The sequence below is a fragment of the Procambarus clarkii genome, chromosome 35, assembly GCF_040958095.1.
Source record: "Procambarus clarkii isolate CNS0578487 chromosome 35, FALCON_Pclarkii_2.0, whole genome shotgun sequence".
NCBI lineage: Eukaryota > Metazoa > Arthropoda > Malacostraca > Decapoda > Cambaridae > Procambarus > Procambarus clarkii.
In genome coordinates, this window is record NC_091184.1 from 34,763,390 (window position 1) to 34,783,304 (window position 19,915).

General features: G+C 38.7%; 1 protein-coding gene across 2 annotated transcripts in view; it reads left to right on the plus strand.

Annotated features, from left to right (window-relative positions):
• The window catches only part of Reps (RALBP1 associated Eps domain containing), a 60,514-nt gene extending 42,190 nt beyond the window's left edge, over positions 1-18,324 (plus strand). For both annotated transcript variants that reach the window (XM_045758989.2, XM_045758988.2), the window contains 9 exons: positions 2,638-2,730; positions 5,557-5,827; positions 7,170-7,236; positions 7,530-7,666; positions 8,191-8,249; positions 12,916-13,072; positions 15,091-15,172; positions 15,956-16,058; positions 18,091-18,324. In XM_045758989.2, the coding sequence (XP_045614945.1) occupies positions 2,638-2,730; positions 5,557-5,827; positions 7,170-7,236; positions 7,530-7,666; positions 8,191-8,249; positions 12,916-13,072; positions 15,091-15,172; positions 15,956-16,058; positions 18,091-18,153 (1,032 nt within the window). In that variant the 3' untranslated portion in view covers positions 18,154-18,324. The remainder of the gene's footprint in view (positions 1-2,637; positions 2,731-5,556; positions 5,828-7,169; positions 7,237-7,529; positions 7,667-8,190; positions 8,250-12,915; positions 13,073-15,090; positions 15,173-15,955; positions 16,059-18,090) is intronic.
• Positions 18,325-19,915: the final 1,591 nt, after the last annotated feature.

Below are 19,915 nucleotides of genomic sequence, written 5' to 3' on the forward strand. Positions count from 1 at the left end.
GGTTTTATACCTGTTTTGAAAGAGTGAAGTCTTCCTTTTATGGGTCATTTGGGACTGGGCCCCATCTGTTAAACGGATTCATATATTTTTTCCAAGAAATTTTTGTTAGGGCACTATGAATTTTTTTTTATTAGCATCAATGACTCAACACTTATCAGTATGTATTTAAATACCCAATTTACATGGACAAAATTATAATTTTAGTGCTATATATTATATTTATAAACTAGGAAGACATTTTTCGTTGGCCTCAGTTGAGCTACTGCTGCTGCCTCGTTACCCTCTGATGCCAGAAAGTTTATTTACAAGGATTATTGGAAGATAGTATAGTACTGTATTTGTTGCTGCAAAAATTAATTTCAGCAAAATGAAAATGACTTTAATTATATATTTAATTTTCATTAGAATGTTCTCTGGTGCTCTCCAACATTGGGATAAATAGGATAAACCTTCCTCCGATGCCTTGCACTGTATACGATTTGATTATTGGACACGTAGGTGGGCAAATGCAGACTTATTGTTTAGAGAGGGGATGGAGGGAGGGGGGGTCTGTTTTACAGAGAGAGATCACCATATGTCTCATCCATCAATGTGAGTTTTTATTGTTTTATTACTCTTACTTACATGAAACTTGTCCATTTCTATATTAAGATAGAAATAATATAAGAACCATTTTCCACTGTATTCTTGTGCACACATTATAGCTTTGAAATTTATGTTTTCCTCTTATGGTTTTCTTTGCCTCTAATGACATCTGCATACCTGTTATTATTTCAGTAGCTTCTCATTCTTATCAGAAAGAAACCCATTGCTTAACCTATCTATGTAATAGAAAATGCTGCATATAGATCTTACAGACTTGTCACAATAATATGGCTAACACAAATGACCCAACCCCACACACACATGAAGTGTAATTAGAGTTGCGAAGTTTCTGTCTGTCCTGGACTCTTACTGACTTGATAAAGGGTCTGGGAGGAACCGAAATAATTCCTAATTAATAATTCATTGTGTCGGGGGACTGGAAGCCAGATTGTATTCATAAACGATAGATTTATATCGAGGTCTCAACCCACCCCTAAGGCTGAATTACTGACCCTGCTCAGGATGCAACCCCACAACAAGCTGACTAACTCCTGAGTACCTACTCACTGCTAGGTGATCAGAGGCATTAGGTGAAAAGAAATGTGCCCAGCCATTTCTGTCCCTCCCAGGATTCGAACCCGGAATTCTCGATTGTGCGGCAAGAATGAACCGGTCTGTACTACCGGGACCCTAAAAATGTTATCACTTTCATGCCACTTCGTGTGTGTGTATGTGTTGGGTTGTTATATATATAAAAATAGTTAATTAATACTTTAAACATATCATGTGGGCAGCTTGCAGAAATGTTAGAAGTGATCCTGCAACATAATTTAGATATTTCTAACTAGAATTCTAGTTAATCTCTTGCCATAGGTGTCTGAAAGACATCAAGTTAGCTGTAACATTTTAAGAAGGGTGTGTATGAAATGTATAGTATACTAGGCCATATTAAACAACTTAATAAAGAAATTGAAAACTGTCTACATATTGCTCATAAGATCTGATAATTACAAGGCATAAGTATAATAGCTCATGACATTTAAATAACTAATGCCAACTGTTATAGTTATACTGTAGTTAACAATGGACGTCTTTGAGGAACATATAAGTTTTGCTAATACTGTAAGTCCCAGGGGGACAGGAAGACTGTACTTAGGTTTGTCAAGGTAACCCCAAGGCCAACTACTGAACATTTCCAGATGTAATCCCACAACAATGTCTTAACTCCTGGTTACTTATTTACTGCTAGGTAAATAGAGGCATTGGGTGAAATAAAATTTTCCCAGCTGTTTCCATCTTTCCTTGGGGGGGGGGGGGGGGGGGATTGGACCCAGGTGCCATTATTGTGAGTTTAGGTCGTTAACCACTGTGCCTTGAGCTGGGGTGTAATGTAGCTACAGTACTCGGTATGCTGACTTCGCAAAGCTGACCATCAAAACTTTAGTATTTGTTTTCATTTGTTCTTTCTGACAGACAACTTAACACATTTCTGCATCTTGATAGCCTTTGTTCAAACTCTTGTAGAAAATCTTTTCATAATTAACATGTGGTTTGTCTTGCGATGACGTGAGGCTACCCACATTAGTGGAAGGGAAGGGAACAATCGGGAGGAAAGAGCCAAGCCATTACGATTATATGGCACTGGGAAGGGGTCAGGATAAGGATTAGGGATTAATCCTTGAACTTGATTAGTAGACGTTTCACAACCTAATATGCCTGAAATTAAGTGTCATTTACCTATACGACTGCTTCACAGTTCAAATAGAGATGAGAAACCAATCATATGACTAGCTGTTGTTATGTATATATGCCTCTCTGTCTCATTAATTCTACATATGGTATGTTTGTACAAACTTATTACTCGCAGAATTATGTTAATTCTGGTACACAACAAATTCTATATGCAACACCTGGTTGTGTTGACCTGTTTGTAATGCAAAACAGGCCATTGATTGTCTAGATAATTAAAAAATTGCATGTTAAAATAAACTTTTGTAATAAAATTTTACTACCAAAAAAACTCTAAAAAAATGTGTTCTGTTTGTTTTCCAGTGGACAAAATTTGTAGATTCACCTACCAGCACATTATCGTCACCTGGTTTAAAACCTGTCAATTTTGACTTTCAAAAGTCTGCTCTTGAGCAGGTAAGGCCCCAAATCTTGTGTACTTTAGAGAACTTTATTTATATATTCATTTAGGTGCTTCCCATGTGTCGACGAAGGTGAAGTTGCACGAGAATGTTGGCTTGTATATTTTTGCCTAGAAACACTCATGGATGTAGTTTCATGAAACTTTTATACTCTCTTAGTATGTTAAGAATCCTAATTCTTTTAATTTTGTATTTAATTATTAACATTATTTTAATATCTTGTAAATTTCTTTTTGCCTAATTGAAGAAAATTATGCAACATCAGTATTCCTTCAGAAATAAACAGGGCTGTTTGGCACTTGATAGGGAAGTGAGAGAGCTAGACTAGAGAAGAGAGGAAGTGGTATTCAAGTGGAAATTTTAACCTTTAGCAATGGTTATTATCTTATAATTATTGAATACTAGTACAACACTTGTGCCATGGGGGGGGGGGGGGGGGGAGGTAGTAACTGTCACATTATAATTCCCGTTGTTAGGAAGACGAAGCCAGTTCTTAAGCTTATTGTGGCCTCCTTAGGCCAATGGCCAACCTTCCCCAGGATGCAACCTGCAACCTATAAGTAAATAAGTACATGTCTTACTTCCAGATACCTATTTACTGGTAGGTGAACAGAGCCATCAGGTGAAAGGAAATGTGCCCAACCATTTGTGACCCACCTGGGGATCAAACCCACAATTCCTTAATTGTGAATTGACACATAGATCACTGTGCTACAGGATCCATATGTACAGTAAATGGCAATTCAGCCCTTGAGGTTATCTTGAGATGAGGTTATCTTGAGATGATTTCAGGGATTTAGTGTCCCAGCGGCCCGGTCCTCAACCAGGCCTCCACCCCCAGGAAGCAGCCCGTGACAGCTGACTAACACCCAGGTACCTATTTACTGCTAGGTAACAGGGGCATAGGGTGAAAGAAACTCTGCCCATTGTTTCTCGCCGGTGCCCGGGATCGAACCCGGGACCACAGGATCACAAGTCCAGCGTGCTGTCCGCTAGACCGACCGGCTCCCTGTGTAGAGCAGTCTTCAGGTTATGAAGGTTACCCCTGCCATCAGTTGATGTTGCTGGAGTTCAAATGACCTAATGAAAAAATTCCTACTTTATTGGGTATAAATATTTTTATAATAACTGGGCAACTGAAAACAAGTAATTTTTAACAAATGATAAATTCCAGTCACTACTTTGATGTGGAAACGATGAAGAACTTTACCTAGATACGGGATCCAGGACACACTCCGATTTCTGAGAATGGAAATAACATGTTAGCGGTCTAGGAATAATGTGTGTGTGTGTAATTACCTAAGTGAAGTCACAGGATGAGAACTATGCTTGTGGTGTCCTGTCGTCCCAGCACTCTTTGTCATATAACAGGCATATAATGGGTTCAGGAACTGAACCCCGTATCTCATTTAGCTAAGCAAATGACAATCTTTTGAAGCTAGTGACACAATTGTCACAAATGCGAACAAGCTTGAATGGTCCCCAAGCCAGTATACAACTGAAAATTCCACACCCCAGAAGGATTCGAACCCAGACAGCCAGGAGTACTATGCACCATGGCGTGCCTGGTTCCTTAACCACTCAACCACCGTGACTGTACAGATTCGATCTGCAGACTGTGAGGCCGCAGAGGACGCTCCCACACCTGGACTACTGCGGCTCCTATAATAGGAGCGTCGTAGCATATCTGGGCTGGACCTGCAGACTGTGAGGCCGCGGAGGACGCTCCCACACGTGGACTACTGCGGCTCCTATAATAGTAGCGTCGTAGCATATCTGGGCTGGACCTGCAGACTGTGAGGCCGCGGAGGACGCTCCCACACGTGGACTACTGCGGCTCCTATAATAGGAGCGTCGTAGCATATCTGGGCTGGACCTGCAGACTGTGAGGCCGCGGAGGACGCTCCCACACGTGGACTACTGCGGCTCCTATAATAGGAGCGTCGTAGCATATCTGGGCTGGACCTGCAGACTGTGAGGCCGTGGAGGAAGCTTCCACACGTGGACTACTGCGGCTCCTATAATAGGAGCATCGTAGCATATCTGGGCTGGACCTGCAGACTGTGAGGCTGCGGAGGATGCTTCCACACATGGACTACTGCGGCTCCTATAATAGGAGCGTCGTAGTATATCTGTGCTGGACCTGCAGACTGTGAGGCCGCAGAGGAAGCTTCCACACATGGACTACTGCGGCTCCTATAATAGGAGCGTCGTAGTATATCTGTGCTGGACCTGCAGACTGTGAGGCCGCGGAGGACGCTCCCACACCTGGACTACTGCGGCTCCTATATAAAGTGAGAATCCTCAAGATCTTCTCTGAATACTCTTTATTTTCTTTTTCGAGGCTATGGGTCCCTATGGGTCCCTCTGTGTGTGTGTTTTTTTTTTTTTTTTTTTTTACTATTTATATTTAATATTTGTGCCCACAGAATCGAGCTAATTAGCTCTTGAACCCTGCCTTTCTAACAAATCTGTTTTTTCCCTATTATATCTACTACATATATTCTCTCTAACACACACGCACATACGTCCCCAGGAAGCACCCCGTAGCAGTACTGTACCTTTGAACTCTCGGGTACCTATTTACTGCTAGGTGAGCAGGAGCATCAGGGTAAAAGAAATTCTGCCTGTTTATTTCTGCCTCGGTCGGGAATCGAACCCAGGCCATTAGGACTACGGCCCCCATGCACTATCCATTCAGCCGCGAGGCCCCCCATGTGTGTGCTTGTGCATATGCTTTTACTCGCCTAGTTGTGCTTGCAGGGGTTGAGTTTATTTACTTGTGTATGTGTGTGTTTGTATTTTATATTTATTTTTACAGGACCCAAAGATCCTTCATCCTAAGGCTGTGAGATTAACTCCTGAATCAAAAAGGTTAGAAGTTGCAGAGGTAGAAGGTCCAGCATCATTCAGCCCTGATCCGGCGTTAACATCGACTGAATTGAATTCGGCAACTACATCCTCGGGAGATTCCCAACCAGGACAGCCCACAGCCGCCACTGTCTCAGGAACAACACAGAGTAGTCCAAAGAAAACTCAAGAAGGACAGGATATAAAGCCTATTCAGAGGCCTCTGCCTAGGAAACCTCCTGGTAAAGCTTTGATGTTATTCAAGTGCTTACATTCTTTTATTTTATGGGCTTGTAATAAAAGCAACTGTAATATTATGTCTCAACTGGGACTGTATCAGTGCACTTTTTCTATCATAATTAGGTATTCTTGGTAGGTATACTGTATGTTGTGTTTGGTTGGATTTTCTTCCTTCTGACATATGTTTATTCATCATATCAAGAGCCCTTCATTGTATTGATTTAATTCATCAAATATGTGAAGTTTGAGCATAAACTTTTTTTATGATTGAATTTAATCAATGTAGCTCCATAGCATCTTTTCTTTCAATGTCTTGAGAAAAGCTCATCATATTGACTTGAAATTGACAAAATTTATTCATGATCAAAGATTATGCTAATTTTGTCACTATTGTATGTAGACCAATATCACTTATATTTTTATTTTTTAAAGGATGTTAAATGTTAACCTTCTATGGATGAGCGGGAGAATTTTATCCTTAGTTAAGAAGAGGTCAAAATGAAAATAAGTTTCCAACAAGATCTCCCTAACCCATCACTACCATCAATCTATCAAAAAACTAAATTAAAAGGGTGGAAAGATTCGTAATAAGAGTGCTTGGCTGCAACGATATGTTAAGGAAACCATTTTTTTGCATCCCTGGAGGAGAAAAGGAATAGAAGGGATATAATCACTACTTGTAAGCTACTAAGGGAAATAGACAAGGTGGATATGGATAGCTCTTTGAATTGAGAGAAAAGTAGTACTGTATATAAGAACATAGAAGGAAGCGAGTAATCAGTTAGCCAAAGAATTGTAAAGAAATACTCGCACTTTGTATAGTTAGGAGGCAGGCCATAAAAAGTTAAATCTCACTCCCTCTGTAGTTACTGATAGGGAAACACCACTTTTTCTCATTCTTCTCTCTCTCTCTCTCTCAAAACTATCCTAAAACTATACGAAAAACAACTCCCCAGTTTCAGAGTTCATGAAAATGGCAAAAGTTATTGTAGAAGCTAATATTTCTTTAAGGGTGGCACTAGGGCTAACTCAAGACTGGTCTATGACACTCCCATACTCCCTGTGTGTCATTTTGGATAGTTGGGTGAAGCTAGCCTCAAATATCTGACTTCCTACTTTGAACAGATAAACCCAGACATTCTATTTTATAGATACTGTATAGATATGTACATATAATTTTTTTATTTCTTATCACAAATACAAATTGATGGGTGTGTGTATTGTCTTCAATATGAATAAATAATTAAATGTTTTGTAGTCATAATGTTACGGTTAGGTAAATTGAAAGCTGATGCCTACTTAATAAGAGATACTGGTATTAATATAACGATGGTTCGTATGCAGGTTCTACGACAGGAGCTCTCCCGCCCCCACCCCAGCCATCTTTGGGCACCCCACCTGAAGACACGGGGTAAGGCTTTGTAGCTCCATCTTCCATTATGCTTAAAAGAGTTGGGTTCTGGAATGGATAGTGATATTTGTTCTCTTTAGCAGTATTAATACTACAACTTCAGTTATCCTTTGGCCTTCAGCACTTGCACTTCTACTGGAGATAACATTTTGACAGATTTTTGGGGAAGATGCCACCTTGTGCCACCTTCCTCCTATATATATATATATATACAAGCACTGTTGTCTTTATCACTTATTTCCTTGAACAGCTATATATAAATTACTTTTAACATAGAGGATTATTTTTCCCAGGATGTATGGTCCCACCAGTTTGCCGATGATTCCAAGTGCTCCTCTTCCTGGAGGGAAAAAGGAACCCCCTCCGCCTCCACCTCCAAGACCTGCAAGAACTCACACTCGCTCATCATCCTTAGACCTCAATAAGTTCAGTAAGTCACTAGTCTTAATTTACATTTGCCTGCTTTTGACGCTTCTAGGTTTTGTTTCTTTTGCATATATCTACGCCAGCGGTGGGCTGGTGCTGTGGATGACCGATGGAGTGGAGGAGGGCTTTTTCATCTGTGATGTATTGTATTATATGATATATGTACTGTGAATGATATAATGTATAGATGAGTGATATTTTTTTAATGTTTATTATTTGACATCTATAAACTTTTTAGTATATGAAAGTGAGAACCAGGAAATAATAATGTATATATATTTGAATAGTTTCAAGTATTTTTTATTTATTTATCAAGGCAGTACGCTTTCTTATGCCTGACAAACATCTTGCATATAAAAAATCATCTTAGTGGCATTTTATGTATGACAATAATTTTGAACTACCTACAATAAACAAATTTTCCATACATCTTAGGTTTCTCAAATATTAATCATTTCTCCGAAGCATACGCTATATTCTATTTAAATCAGTGGGTAGGTTAACCAAGTACATTTACTTTACTTGCAGATCGAAGCACCTTTCTTGGAGCGCCTCCTGCAGTCCCACCCCGAGCCTCACCGGGAGCGGTGAGTATATCACATCTTGGCTTTAATAATGATCATTGTGACATTTTATATCATTTTCTGGGGGGAATCCCTTCGGCTCCCCAAAGCTATTAGGCTGATATTCAGGCTGATATATATATCCCTAATCTTTGGCATCAGTGTGGATGGAGTTCTAGGCCTACCGGGGACCACGAACCAGAACCTGGCCCCCTCAGAGAGGTACAAGAAGCAATGTCCTATAGAAATGCACATGTGAATTTGGAGCATTCTATATCTGCCATTGACTGGGACAGGCACCCAGAAAGATAAGCACCCCAAAACAAACCCCTATTCTGGTTAAAACAACGAAAATAGCCAAACAAGTGGACAGAACTCCCCAAATGAAAACGAGCAATCAAGCATGACGTCACACGAGCCGCGCCGCCTGTCTGCACAGCTTCCTCCTCCCCAGGAGGGTTAAAGGGGGAGCCCCAGACCCATCACGCCGGTGATCCAACCACTGGTTCTTAGGTTGATGTGATTGTGGCATGGTCTGGTGGTTCCAGCTCTGGATTCTCTTGCTGTGTTGTGCTTGGTGTTCAGTACTGCTCTTACCTCGTGAATGTTCCTGGGCCTAGTCGGGCCTGTGTCGCTTTGGGTCGGCGGTTGCAGTCAGGTTGTCTCGACTTCGAGTTGAGATGTGAGCACCGACCGCCTCCCGGGTAAATCCCTCTCATTTTTCGTCTCTGGTGAAGTAGCTCTTGGAAGCGGAAAGGGCTCCCGCCAGAAAACCAGCGTTGTAATGAAGTGCCATTTTCTGGGTGAGTCCCGGAGCCTCCCCAGAAACCCCCTCCCCCCTTTCCCCGGTCGGTGTTTTTTTCACGTGTTTTGACATCCAGCCTAAGAACTAGTGGTTGGATTGCCGGTACGGTGGGTCTGGGGCTTCCCCTTTCCCCTCCCAAGGAGGGGGTAGCTGCGCAGACAGGCGGCGTGGCTCGTGTGATGTCATGCTTGATTGCTCATTTTCATTTGGGGAGTTCTGTTCACTCATTTGACTATTTTCGTTGTTTTAACCAGAATAGGGGTTTGTTTTGGGGCGCTTATCCTTTCTGAGTGCCTGTCCCAGGTCAATGGCAGATATAGAATGCTCCAAATCACATGTGCATTTCTATAGGACCATTGCTCCTCGGGCGCCTCTGAGGGGGCCATGTTCTGGCTCATGGTCCCCGGTTGGCCTAGAACTCCATCCACACTTGACTGATGCTAAAGGTTAGGGATATACATATCAGCCTGGATAGCTCGGGAAGCCTCTGGCACTCACCCAGAAAATGGCGTTTCATTACATTCAACGCTGGTTTTTTATTTGTGTAATTATCATATTTGTGATTTAAGTAGATCTAGTTGTGGTCATGTCTTTGTGGTGAAATGTGTAATTTTTTAAATGTTCGAAAACTAGCAATGACTTTGTGAATTTATATTCTTGCTTGTACAGTATTATTGTTTGAAGACTGTTCTTAATATTATAGTGTCTCCATGATCTTGGGATTCAAGTATTCTGCATCTTGTGTAGTTTTGCTCAAAGCAAATACAAATAAATTGCAGGAAAGTTTTGCATGATTCCATATTTGCTTAAAATTGACATTTGCTCTCGTGTGTAAATTTAACTAGTTTGCGTTCATTAGTAAGTTTCTCCATCCAATTTTGAGTAACCATGTTTGTCAGCAGCTGATCTCTTACAGTATGCCCAGGGCAGGTTATATTTTCATCACTGACAGCAGCTCACCTTGTGGGAGTTTGTAAATTGGTTTGTAGAGTTAGGGAGTCCTATTTATGATCTCATATGTGCTGATCTACATGTTAGACGAGCGAGGAAAGATTACTGTCAATTAATATTATACTAGGAGGTAATTACCCAGTTGAGGGGCATAGAGCTATGAGTGATTAAGGACATTGATATGCAGTGGCTGATCCACCACTTGACTGCCTTATATTTGGATGTGAATGTTTTGCATTCGACATATAGTACCTGCCTCTTGGTGTCCGAGGCACCATCAACAAAGCTGTTTGGGGGGGATACACATTGAATGTTTCTCTTTACTTGTATTTCTTGATATTCTGTTGGACAAGCAGAACATCTTGCTATGTATCATGTCAGCTCAAGATGCAGGAAATGTCCAAAAAGATTTCTACTAGCAGCGAATGCAAGAATCAAAATTCTTCATTGAATTTTAAGCATAAATTAATGTTAATTAAGAAAGTGCTGAGTAACATCCCTAAAAGTAATGTGCGCTAAATGCAAAAGTGTGCAAGGGAACTTGTTAAGTTTTTTGTGTTTGAAGAGTAATTCTAAGATATATATATTTTTTTTATGCACAAAGTGAAGAAGTGCCGCAGAGACAAGCAGAGCTAAAGTAAAGTGTGTTGTTGATAAATTAAGTTCACTATCAAGGATCACTATCACTGCAGTTCCCGTGGCGTAATGGTTAAAATCCTTGCCTGGCGTTTCACAAGCGCTTTGTCCTGGGTTCATATCCTGGCCTGTGGAGGATTGACTGGGCGCCAATCCTTAACTGTAGCCTCTGTTTACCCAACAGTAAAATGGGTACTTGGTTGTTAAACTATTTGGCGGGTCGTATTCAGGGAATACAGTATTAGTATTAAGGACTTACATGAAATACTATGCGTGCTAATTGGCTGTACAAGAATGTAAGAATGCATAAATATATAAATTAAAGGAAAAAAAATTAAAAGGGAACAGTTCAGTATGAGTGTAGTTATAGGAAAGGCCTATCTTTGCTGAAAAGTGACCTGCCCTGAAAGTTGATTGTTCTTAATATATATTTTCATTGTGTTCAACAAAATACCATTGTAGAGAGCAAATACCAATAATTAGTCAATTTATAACATCACTCTTTTTAAAATTATAAGGGTTGAACAATTTATTAAAAGTTCCAGCCTTGCAAAAGTCTCTCTCAGACATAACATTATTCTTAAGATTTTAACTCCCATTTGTCAGAAATGGTGGTAGAATGGTGTCACTGTGTAAATGTTTGTTTTGTTTTGTTTTTGTGGGTAGTATTGTAATATGTTTGTGACCTTTATGATGTGTATAACTGGGTGTTTTCCCCCCCTCCGTCACTATCATCTGTACAGAGAGAGCTCCCTCCCATCATGGTAAGCAATGAGGCACAGTTAGTTGCCTCTGGTCATGTACAAGGTTACTAACTCCTACTGAAGGCTGTTAAGTATATTCGATCATTAATTTGGCATGGACTCCACTGCTGTATACTGTGTTTTGGGTGTCGGTGCATTGCATGTTCACGGTCCTCTATTGTTTTGGCAAAGTCGCTAAAGAACTTGATTTACTATTACCCTTTGTGTTGCTGATAAGAAGGTCTCACCCCCATATCATTTGTTCATCTCCTTTCAGATCAAATAAAGTTTTGGGCGGCTTTTAGAATACAGTATGTGTATAGTTATAGAAATTGTTCATTTATATTGTAAATGATCATTTATCCTTTAGTTACACATGTTTATAATTGCAGCTGTAATAACTCTCTAGTTATTTGTTAAATTCCTGAATAGCATATTAGATGTTATGCTATATCAATGCAAGTTAGATTATTTCAGTAAATCTTTGTTGACAAAGATGATTTAGTAAATGGTGAATTTGCAGTAACATTAAAGATGAATAGTGTTGAAAATACCTTCTGCAGCCAAACTTTCACTACAAGTGGATTTGACTGATAGGTTTTTTTTAGGAGTACAGTGTACCTTAAAATAGGATAACCTCTCATTTCTCGGCATTTTCTGTTTTTCGTTTTTTTTTTTTTTTTTTTACGCAACTTAAGTTTAGCGGTTATTTACTGGTATTGATACAAATAGTTTTGCTTGTCAAAAACTTTCACAAAATATATGTGGATGATGAAGCTTGAACTCGCTGGTCAAAAGCATTATACGATACTTGCTCTCGTCTTGTAATTTCACTTCCAGTTTCTCATAATCAACTGGTGCAGTTGATTTGTGCACCCAAACAATTTGCTGAGAATTAGTAACAATAACATGGCTGAAAAATAATAACCCAACCCACACCGGTCCATCTTGGGACTCTTCATCAAGGTATTTTAAGGATTCACGACGGACTGAAAATTCATCACTTTCATTTCACGTGTGGGGGGGTTGGGTTTTCTGTACACTTTCTCTCCATCTCGTGTGTCAATAAATTTTGATTAGATGACAAGTGGATAGAAAGTGGTCTCTGTATATGTGCACTGAATTGTGATCTCTAACAATTTGGCAACTATTTCCCCCTTTTTAAATTAGAAATTGAGGTACTGGGCTTGGATTTTAATGTGTTTTGTATTGCTTAACAAGGAAAAGCAAAATGTATCAATTATAAAATTGCCTCGAGTAAATTTAAGGGTTTCCATAATGCCAAGTATTTGTGATCTCAGCATATGCTAATGCAAAGAGATCTGTCTAAAGTGTAAATAACAATTGCACTTTACCAACAAACTCTTATTATTGTGAATTCTCGTTATTAAATAATAGATTGAAAAAACCAAGCTTGATCATCAACATTAACTTGAAATGGGTTTTATTTAGGCACTTGCAAAGCACTTTCAATAACTCCTTGATTACTGAAATAAAATTGTTGTTTTATCATTCAAGATATGTTTATACAATTTTAAGAATAAATCTTTCTCAGAGTTCACCAAAGAAGCTAATCTACCAGAAGAGTGATGGAGACATGGCTGGAACCGAAGCATATCAGGGAGAAGACGGAACCTACCCCCTGGATGCTCGACCACCTATGGAACATGCCCGGACATCGGCTTTTGAAGTCTACCGGAAGCCACATCAAGGTATTAATTCATTAAAATGTGTAAATAAAGAAATAATTTTCCTTTGACTACATATTTGAATTGGAGATTGAAGTTAGCAACCATAGCTTCCCTTGCGTGTTCCACGTACTCACACTAAAGAAATTCCTTCTTATCGCTCTTTGTGGTTCATTTGGGTGTTCAGTTTCCATTTGTCGCCCCCTTATGTTTCAGGTCAAGTCACACAGGCTGTCCTAGGTAACCTTGTCATTACCCTTGAATGTCTTACGTGTCACAGTCTCTTCCTCTCTAATGATTTAACATTTAGCTCTCAGTGTAAATCTTTGTAACCTGTGTTCTGTAATTTAGGGACAAGCCAAGTCACAAACTTTTTTGCTTTTACTAGTTTGCTTTGTTACACAGATCGGGACAGGAGTAGACACCTTCTGATTCCTGCCAACAGGCTGAGAGCTTTTTCTTTCCATAGTTCATGGTAAACCATGCCCTACAAGTTTTCCCTGGAACATGACCCCACCAAATGGCTTTCACTCGGGTCCCCAATAGGCAGCTCGTGACAATGTCGACAACAGATGTCGTCGCTCATGTACAAAACTTTGAGTTTCCATTGTATCTTTGTTCACTTGCAACATTTCAGTGTTCAATTCTTTGCAATGTTGCAACTACATTACAACTTCTTTCAACTGTATTGCAACATTGAGCAACATGGCATATGTTGCTTTGCAATGACAGTAAGATCACAGCCTTCTACCAGGGGACAGAAAATGAGGTCAGGCGCACTTAACATGTTACACCTCCACTCCTAAAAGAATAGGGGTCGAGTGTGTTCAACAGATGGCATCATTGACAATGCTTTGTAATGTTGCAACTGCGTTACAGCATCTTTCAACTGCTAGTGCTGGAGACATCAATACCAATGTGTTGCTGGAGACCCCTGTCAGTGTGTTGCTGGAGACCCCTGTCAGTGTGTTGCTGGAAATCCCTGTCACTGTGTTGCTGGAGACCCCTGTCAGCGTGTTGCTGGAGAGTAGAAGTGGTGTTTTGGCATCGTGATGATACTGTATAGGAATGGCTCATGATTTACTGAGAAAGGTGAACTCGCCAGTGTGATGACCATCAAAGAGAGACTCGGGGAGGGAACCCCTTGAGTAATGTACAATAGAAGATAGAAGTGGACTCACCGGGAAAGAAGATTGCAGAAGTTTATAGTGTCCTATGTGCATGTGACACCAGCTGTGTTATGTGCTGTACACATGTGTATATAGTTAAGAAATTCACTTGGTGATGGTTCTGTTTAGTGTTTTTACCCCCCTTTTCCTTTAGAGTGTTTATTACTGCCAGTTGTTAATAACGTACTCACCTAGTTGTGTTTGCGGGGGTTGAGCTCTTTGGTCCCGCCTCTGACGTGCCTATGACTCAGAGTGGGACCGAGTAAGAAGAGGCACTAAGGCCCAATATACAGTTTGACAAGTAAAGAACTTGGTTACTGGCTAAGTGAGGCCATAACAAGGGGGAACAGTTAGGGATTGGTTTGCAGTCAGTCCTCCCTGGGTTTTTCCTCCCTCCCTAGTGCCTCACACAATCTAGGTACATAGTGCCTCACAATCTAGGTGCATAGATTGTACCTATGAGGCACTAGGTACTGTGGTATTGGTCTTGCATATTTGCCATTAATAATATTTTTGGTCCCTATTTGGAAAACCATTAATGGTTAATGGACTGTTATTGAAATAGGCATTCACAAAATGACATAATTAAATTTTTTGTACAATTTGTAGCAGGGTTTTACAGAAGTTATCTGTCCAATACAAGTATAAACTATTTTGCCAATCTTTGTTCATTTATCAGGTGCATTATCCATAGTTTTACTATGATGAATATGTGAATCAATAAACAGCAGAATTAGGGATTATAATCAGTGATTGTATTCTTATGATGATCCAAGTTTTAGCTGTCATTGGTATAATTTGACTAGGATATTTTGTTTTATAATTATACTATGAAATTTTTGCATAACTGTACCACTATTTTTTTTTCTTTAGAACTTGGGTCTGCATTCGAGAGAGTCACAGGTCAACGAGGAGAGGAGGAAGAAAGAGTGCGACACCTGTCAACAGGAGCTAGGTCAGTATGCAGCCCATTCTCTTGATTTGCCACGGAAAAAAAAGGCAACTTTTTGCCTAACCAGGAAGGTTTGAACCCAAGCAACCTACATAACTTATTAAAACTGATTCATAGAAAACCTCAGCATCACAATACCTTACTGTAATTGTTACTAATGTGGTGCATTTTTTTAACGGATTGGTTGATTGTGAAAAAATGCAACATAGAGGAAATAACAGTTGGAGTGTGACATACTGGTGCCTTGTTTATGATCATTTATCAAATGGTTAGCAAGTCAGGCTATATTGATTAATTATGGATGATGTGAAAAATATGGAATATTCTTTGGTAATCTTTTGAATTCTAAAAACCAATGTGTTTGGATAAAAGAAGTCATTTGATATGGCATGGATGAAAATCAATTTCAATAGAATGTTCATGTAATGAATAATTTTTAAGATTGTATTTACATGACACATTAATGCATTTTCCCTTAACACCTGGTGGCAGCTTTATGTACACTTCTGACTGATGTTTGGTAATAAAGGCTTTGTCCAAAATTTCTGTGGCACTTGCTGAAGATAGGATAGCAAAGACTGTCTCCATTTAAGAAAAATAAGGCATATATGCAATTTTCTTACTTATCTGAATTATAAGGATATAGAAATTAATCGTTCCTCATTTCTTTTAACACTTATACTTGTATAACTATTATTTACTGAACAGAAAATATCCTAAATATCTTGCATGTTTTGGCTTCCAATTTTCTCTTAATTAAATGAATGTTTTATATATGTATTATAGACCAAAGGACAAAAGGGAAATTCAAGCATCTATTAGAACAACAACAGAGAAGAATACAATATTAACAAGATTAAATTCAGAACTCAATCAAGAATTGGCAGAGGTAAGTCGTGTGCTACAATTAAGGTAGGCTCTAAGACTGAGATTAGATCAGATTTTGGACATACAGCTTAAGACGTTATCAGTATTATATTCCAAGGTCGTGAATTCCCTTAATTTTTGTCTTGCTCTTGTAAATAGCCTTGAACTGATTTCAAATGCTTTAACTGGGATTCCATCAAGACTTCCAGATCAAATGGACTATTACTGCTTGCAACCAGTTTAATAATAAAAGATTACAATTTCTTAATTAGGTAGTTTTAAACAAATTTAGTACGAGTAATATTTTTTGGATATAATTTCTCATTCTTGGGGACATAAACATATTATGTTTGTTGAGATCCCACTAGCCAATGACTGGCTTTTCCTAGAATACAACTCACAAAATTGGAATAACTCCCAGATATCTGTTTACTGCTCAGTAAAAAGAGGCATCAGGTGTAAGAAAACATGCCCAAATTTCTAGTCCTGCCTGTAAAGCGAACAATAGACCAATTGGTTATAAGCCTAATACGCTTAAACACTGTGCTTCAGATTGCCTAATAATATATAATAGATTAATAAAAACCAGAGATGCAAGACTTCTAAAGTCATCTATTTTGCTGGCACCATGTTGTGTGTGTCGCAGAATTGAAGCATTGAATGGAATTAAACAGGCCCTTTCCTGGTACAGTAGTGTCCTCGGTAGCTCCATATTCCCATCTTGCTCCTTGCTTCTCGAGAGAGTGAAGAGGTTTAGCTTGGGTGGCTCTTGAGCGAGTGGGCAGGTTGGCTGAAGGCCAGGTGAATTGGGCTGCTCCCGATTGGCAATCAGGCACATCATGGTTTGGGCATCTACCCTGTGGCAACAACCATTTGCCATGTTTCCTTTGGGTACTCAATTTTCTTTCAAACAGTCTCTTGTTTTGTTGCTATTGTGCTTACTAGTGTCTCTGTTTTCAACCCATCCTCCTGTTTAGATAGCCCCTATTGTGACGGTCATCAATAGTCACAAACTTGTACGAACTTGGCTTTCAGATAGTAGTAAACTGACTAGTAAGGAATTCTTTTAAAATAAATGAAGCTAAAACACAAACTTAAATATTCCTAGACCTAGTATGGTACACACATGTACTATATTAGCCCTCATATTGTGTATTAGCCCTAGGGAGGTTAGGTTGGGTTAGTTTGTTAAAGCAACACGACTAAAAAATAGTTTTCCGGTGTGTCCAACTCGATAGTTGAGATTTCTACTTTCTAATTTCGCTGTGCGTCGGTATATATATACTATGGTCCTCATCATTACTATAAGTACTACCAAGACAGGAGAATGGGCTGCAGTTTTGGTTTACTTGCTGATCTTTAAGCTTCCCCTTGCCACAGAGAGAGAGTTAGATTCTTGTCATAGCAGGCACAGACGGGTCTCAGAGGCCTGGTGCCTCTCTCTACAGCTTGGTTGGACTAGTGCTTAACTCGGGGAGATACTAAAAGCCCACAAAAAAAAAAAAAAATATATATATATATATTTAATGCTTGATTTTTAATTATTTTTGTTTGCCAAAATATAACGATTACACATTTTAATGTGTTTTAAAGTTTTACATGTTCTCTTAATGTTTGGCTAAGAAGACAGTCCTGTAGTAGGACCATCTCTGCTGCTTAGTATATTAAATCCTAATCGTATATGAAAGCTGTGGCTTTAATTTATGATAAGGAGAATGAGAAAATATATGGCCAGATGGATGACGTGGGCAACCAACAACCAAGTTATGGAAAGCACTTCCTTGGTAACGGAACACCACAAACCCATAGAATATGTAATAATTCCTGAAAGTATTTTGGCTGATATGATTTCCTAGGTGGAAATTATATCGGCCAGAATGGACAGGAAATTTCATTTTCTGTATTAATGTTATGCATGTATTATTCTCTTCTGATTTTTGGCAAGTCTGCATTACCCTCTTCTCTGGCAATCATTCCCACTTTTCTTGTAATTGCTTTATATTGATGCATTAGTAAATGTAATTTGAGTGAATCTGATGAATGCATATTTTCAGGTGATGGAAGAGAGAATTGCCCTTGAAATGCAACTAGAACAGATGAAGCCTTTTTCAAGTTAGTCTGTCTCAACCGAGCGTGCTGATGTTTCAGTAGAGGTCGTCCATATTTAGTCAACTCTCCATAATTTTGGCAAACATTTTGTGTATAATTTGCCATTATCTGGTAACTTTACTTGTAGGCCTTCAATTAGTTTATAATTATATTCTAATATTAACAAATTTGATTAAATATCTTTGGTTTACTTTTCCTTTTAAGTTCTGTCTTGCCACTTTACCAGTTCTTCCATTCCAATGTGTTTAAAGGCAAAAACCTTGTTTTGTTTTGTATTTTGGTTCAGGCTTTTAAGTTTAATGGCAATTGTGGACAAGTGATAATTTATGCTCTACACCCTAAGGTTTAGCATCAGTAATGCTTTGGTTGTACATTATTTAAAAGATTGCTTCAACTCAAAGTTATTTATACAATATGCAATTAATGTACATAATGTAGCTTTTAGAAGAAACTAAATATTTCATAATGAAGTTGCTCTCTTCAGTATTGTTCTGTTGTGTTTACAGTGATCATCATTTGAGCATTTTAAGTACCATGCCAATGATTGAACAAATCCACAGAAGCCTTGATGAGGGTTCGAACCTATGCGCTGGGTGTTCCCAGGGGCCGCATAGTTTGTTCTTTGATATTGTCACGTTAATGCGATTTCTCTTGTGTATGCCAATGATTCGAGGGCTGTGTTCAGGATCTTTACGAGCATGGTGTGGGAGGACAGAGGTGGCCTTCGGTACAAGGTAGGTGGTAACCTCTGGCTTCACTTCCAAAAATGTTATACGTCCTCATTCTTGAGTATAATATGTGATATTGAATTCCATTGTTAACGCTCCAGAATTAAATGTATGAAGTGAGGACAGTGAGCCATTTCAAATGAAGTTGGTAAATTATGTATTTTTTGTAATTATAAGATTTCTATAATATCATTTGTTGTGCTGTTAAGTGCTGTTCCATGTTAATAATTATAATTTGTGAACGAAAAAAAAAAGTATTTTAAGAAAAATTGAAGATTGATATATGGATGTATTATTTAATAGTCTAGCATACACATCCATATAAAACTGATACCTTTGTAGTGTAGAATATATACATGCATAAGAGATTGCTAATGTCCTAGTCCATTCCCAAGTCGGTGTTGTTACTATCTCGCACATGCCCCATTGTTACACTTGTTCAAGTCGTGGTTTTGTATACAGACTTCATCTAGTGGTGAACTGGAAAACTTATTTATACAAAATAACTTATGAGATGGTGATTCTGCATTGTTAGTATGTTAGTCAATTTCTCGTATGTTTGCGTTATCGCCAGAATTAATGAATGAACGGCTGTGATAATTCTTTGTCAACAAAAATTGATAATGTACTTTATTGTTCACTCATTGGTCAGCTATTAAAATGCTTGTCATAATTGAATTGTTGATAGTATTCATTAGGTGGAAATTTTGTTTATGAAACTTAACTAATAACTGTAGGAAAAACAAGTTCTTTTTACACTTTGCAGTTTATTTCTGTACTCGCAAGTAATGTATTTGATCTCGCCTAGTGGTTGCCTTATCTGTTTACAACGTGTTCTCATTTATTAAACGGCAAAGATAAAAGACAAACTATAAGCATTAGTCATATGAGAATTGTTATACATTTTGTTGAAGACAGAATGGTGTATTAAACATGATAATTTAACTATGGTCTTCTTAAAATCAGCGCATGTGTGCGTGTGTGTGTGTGTGCATGGTTTTTAGGGGTCTTATACTTTGTTGAATTAAGGGAATAGTTTCGT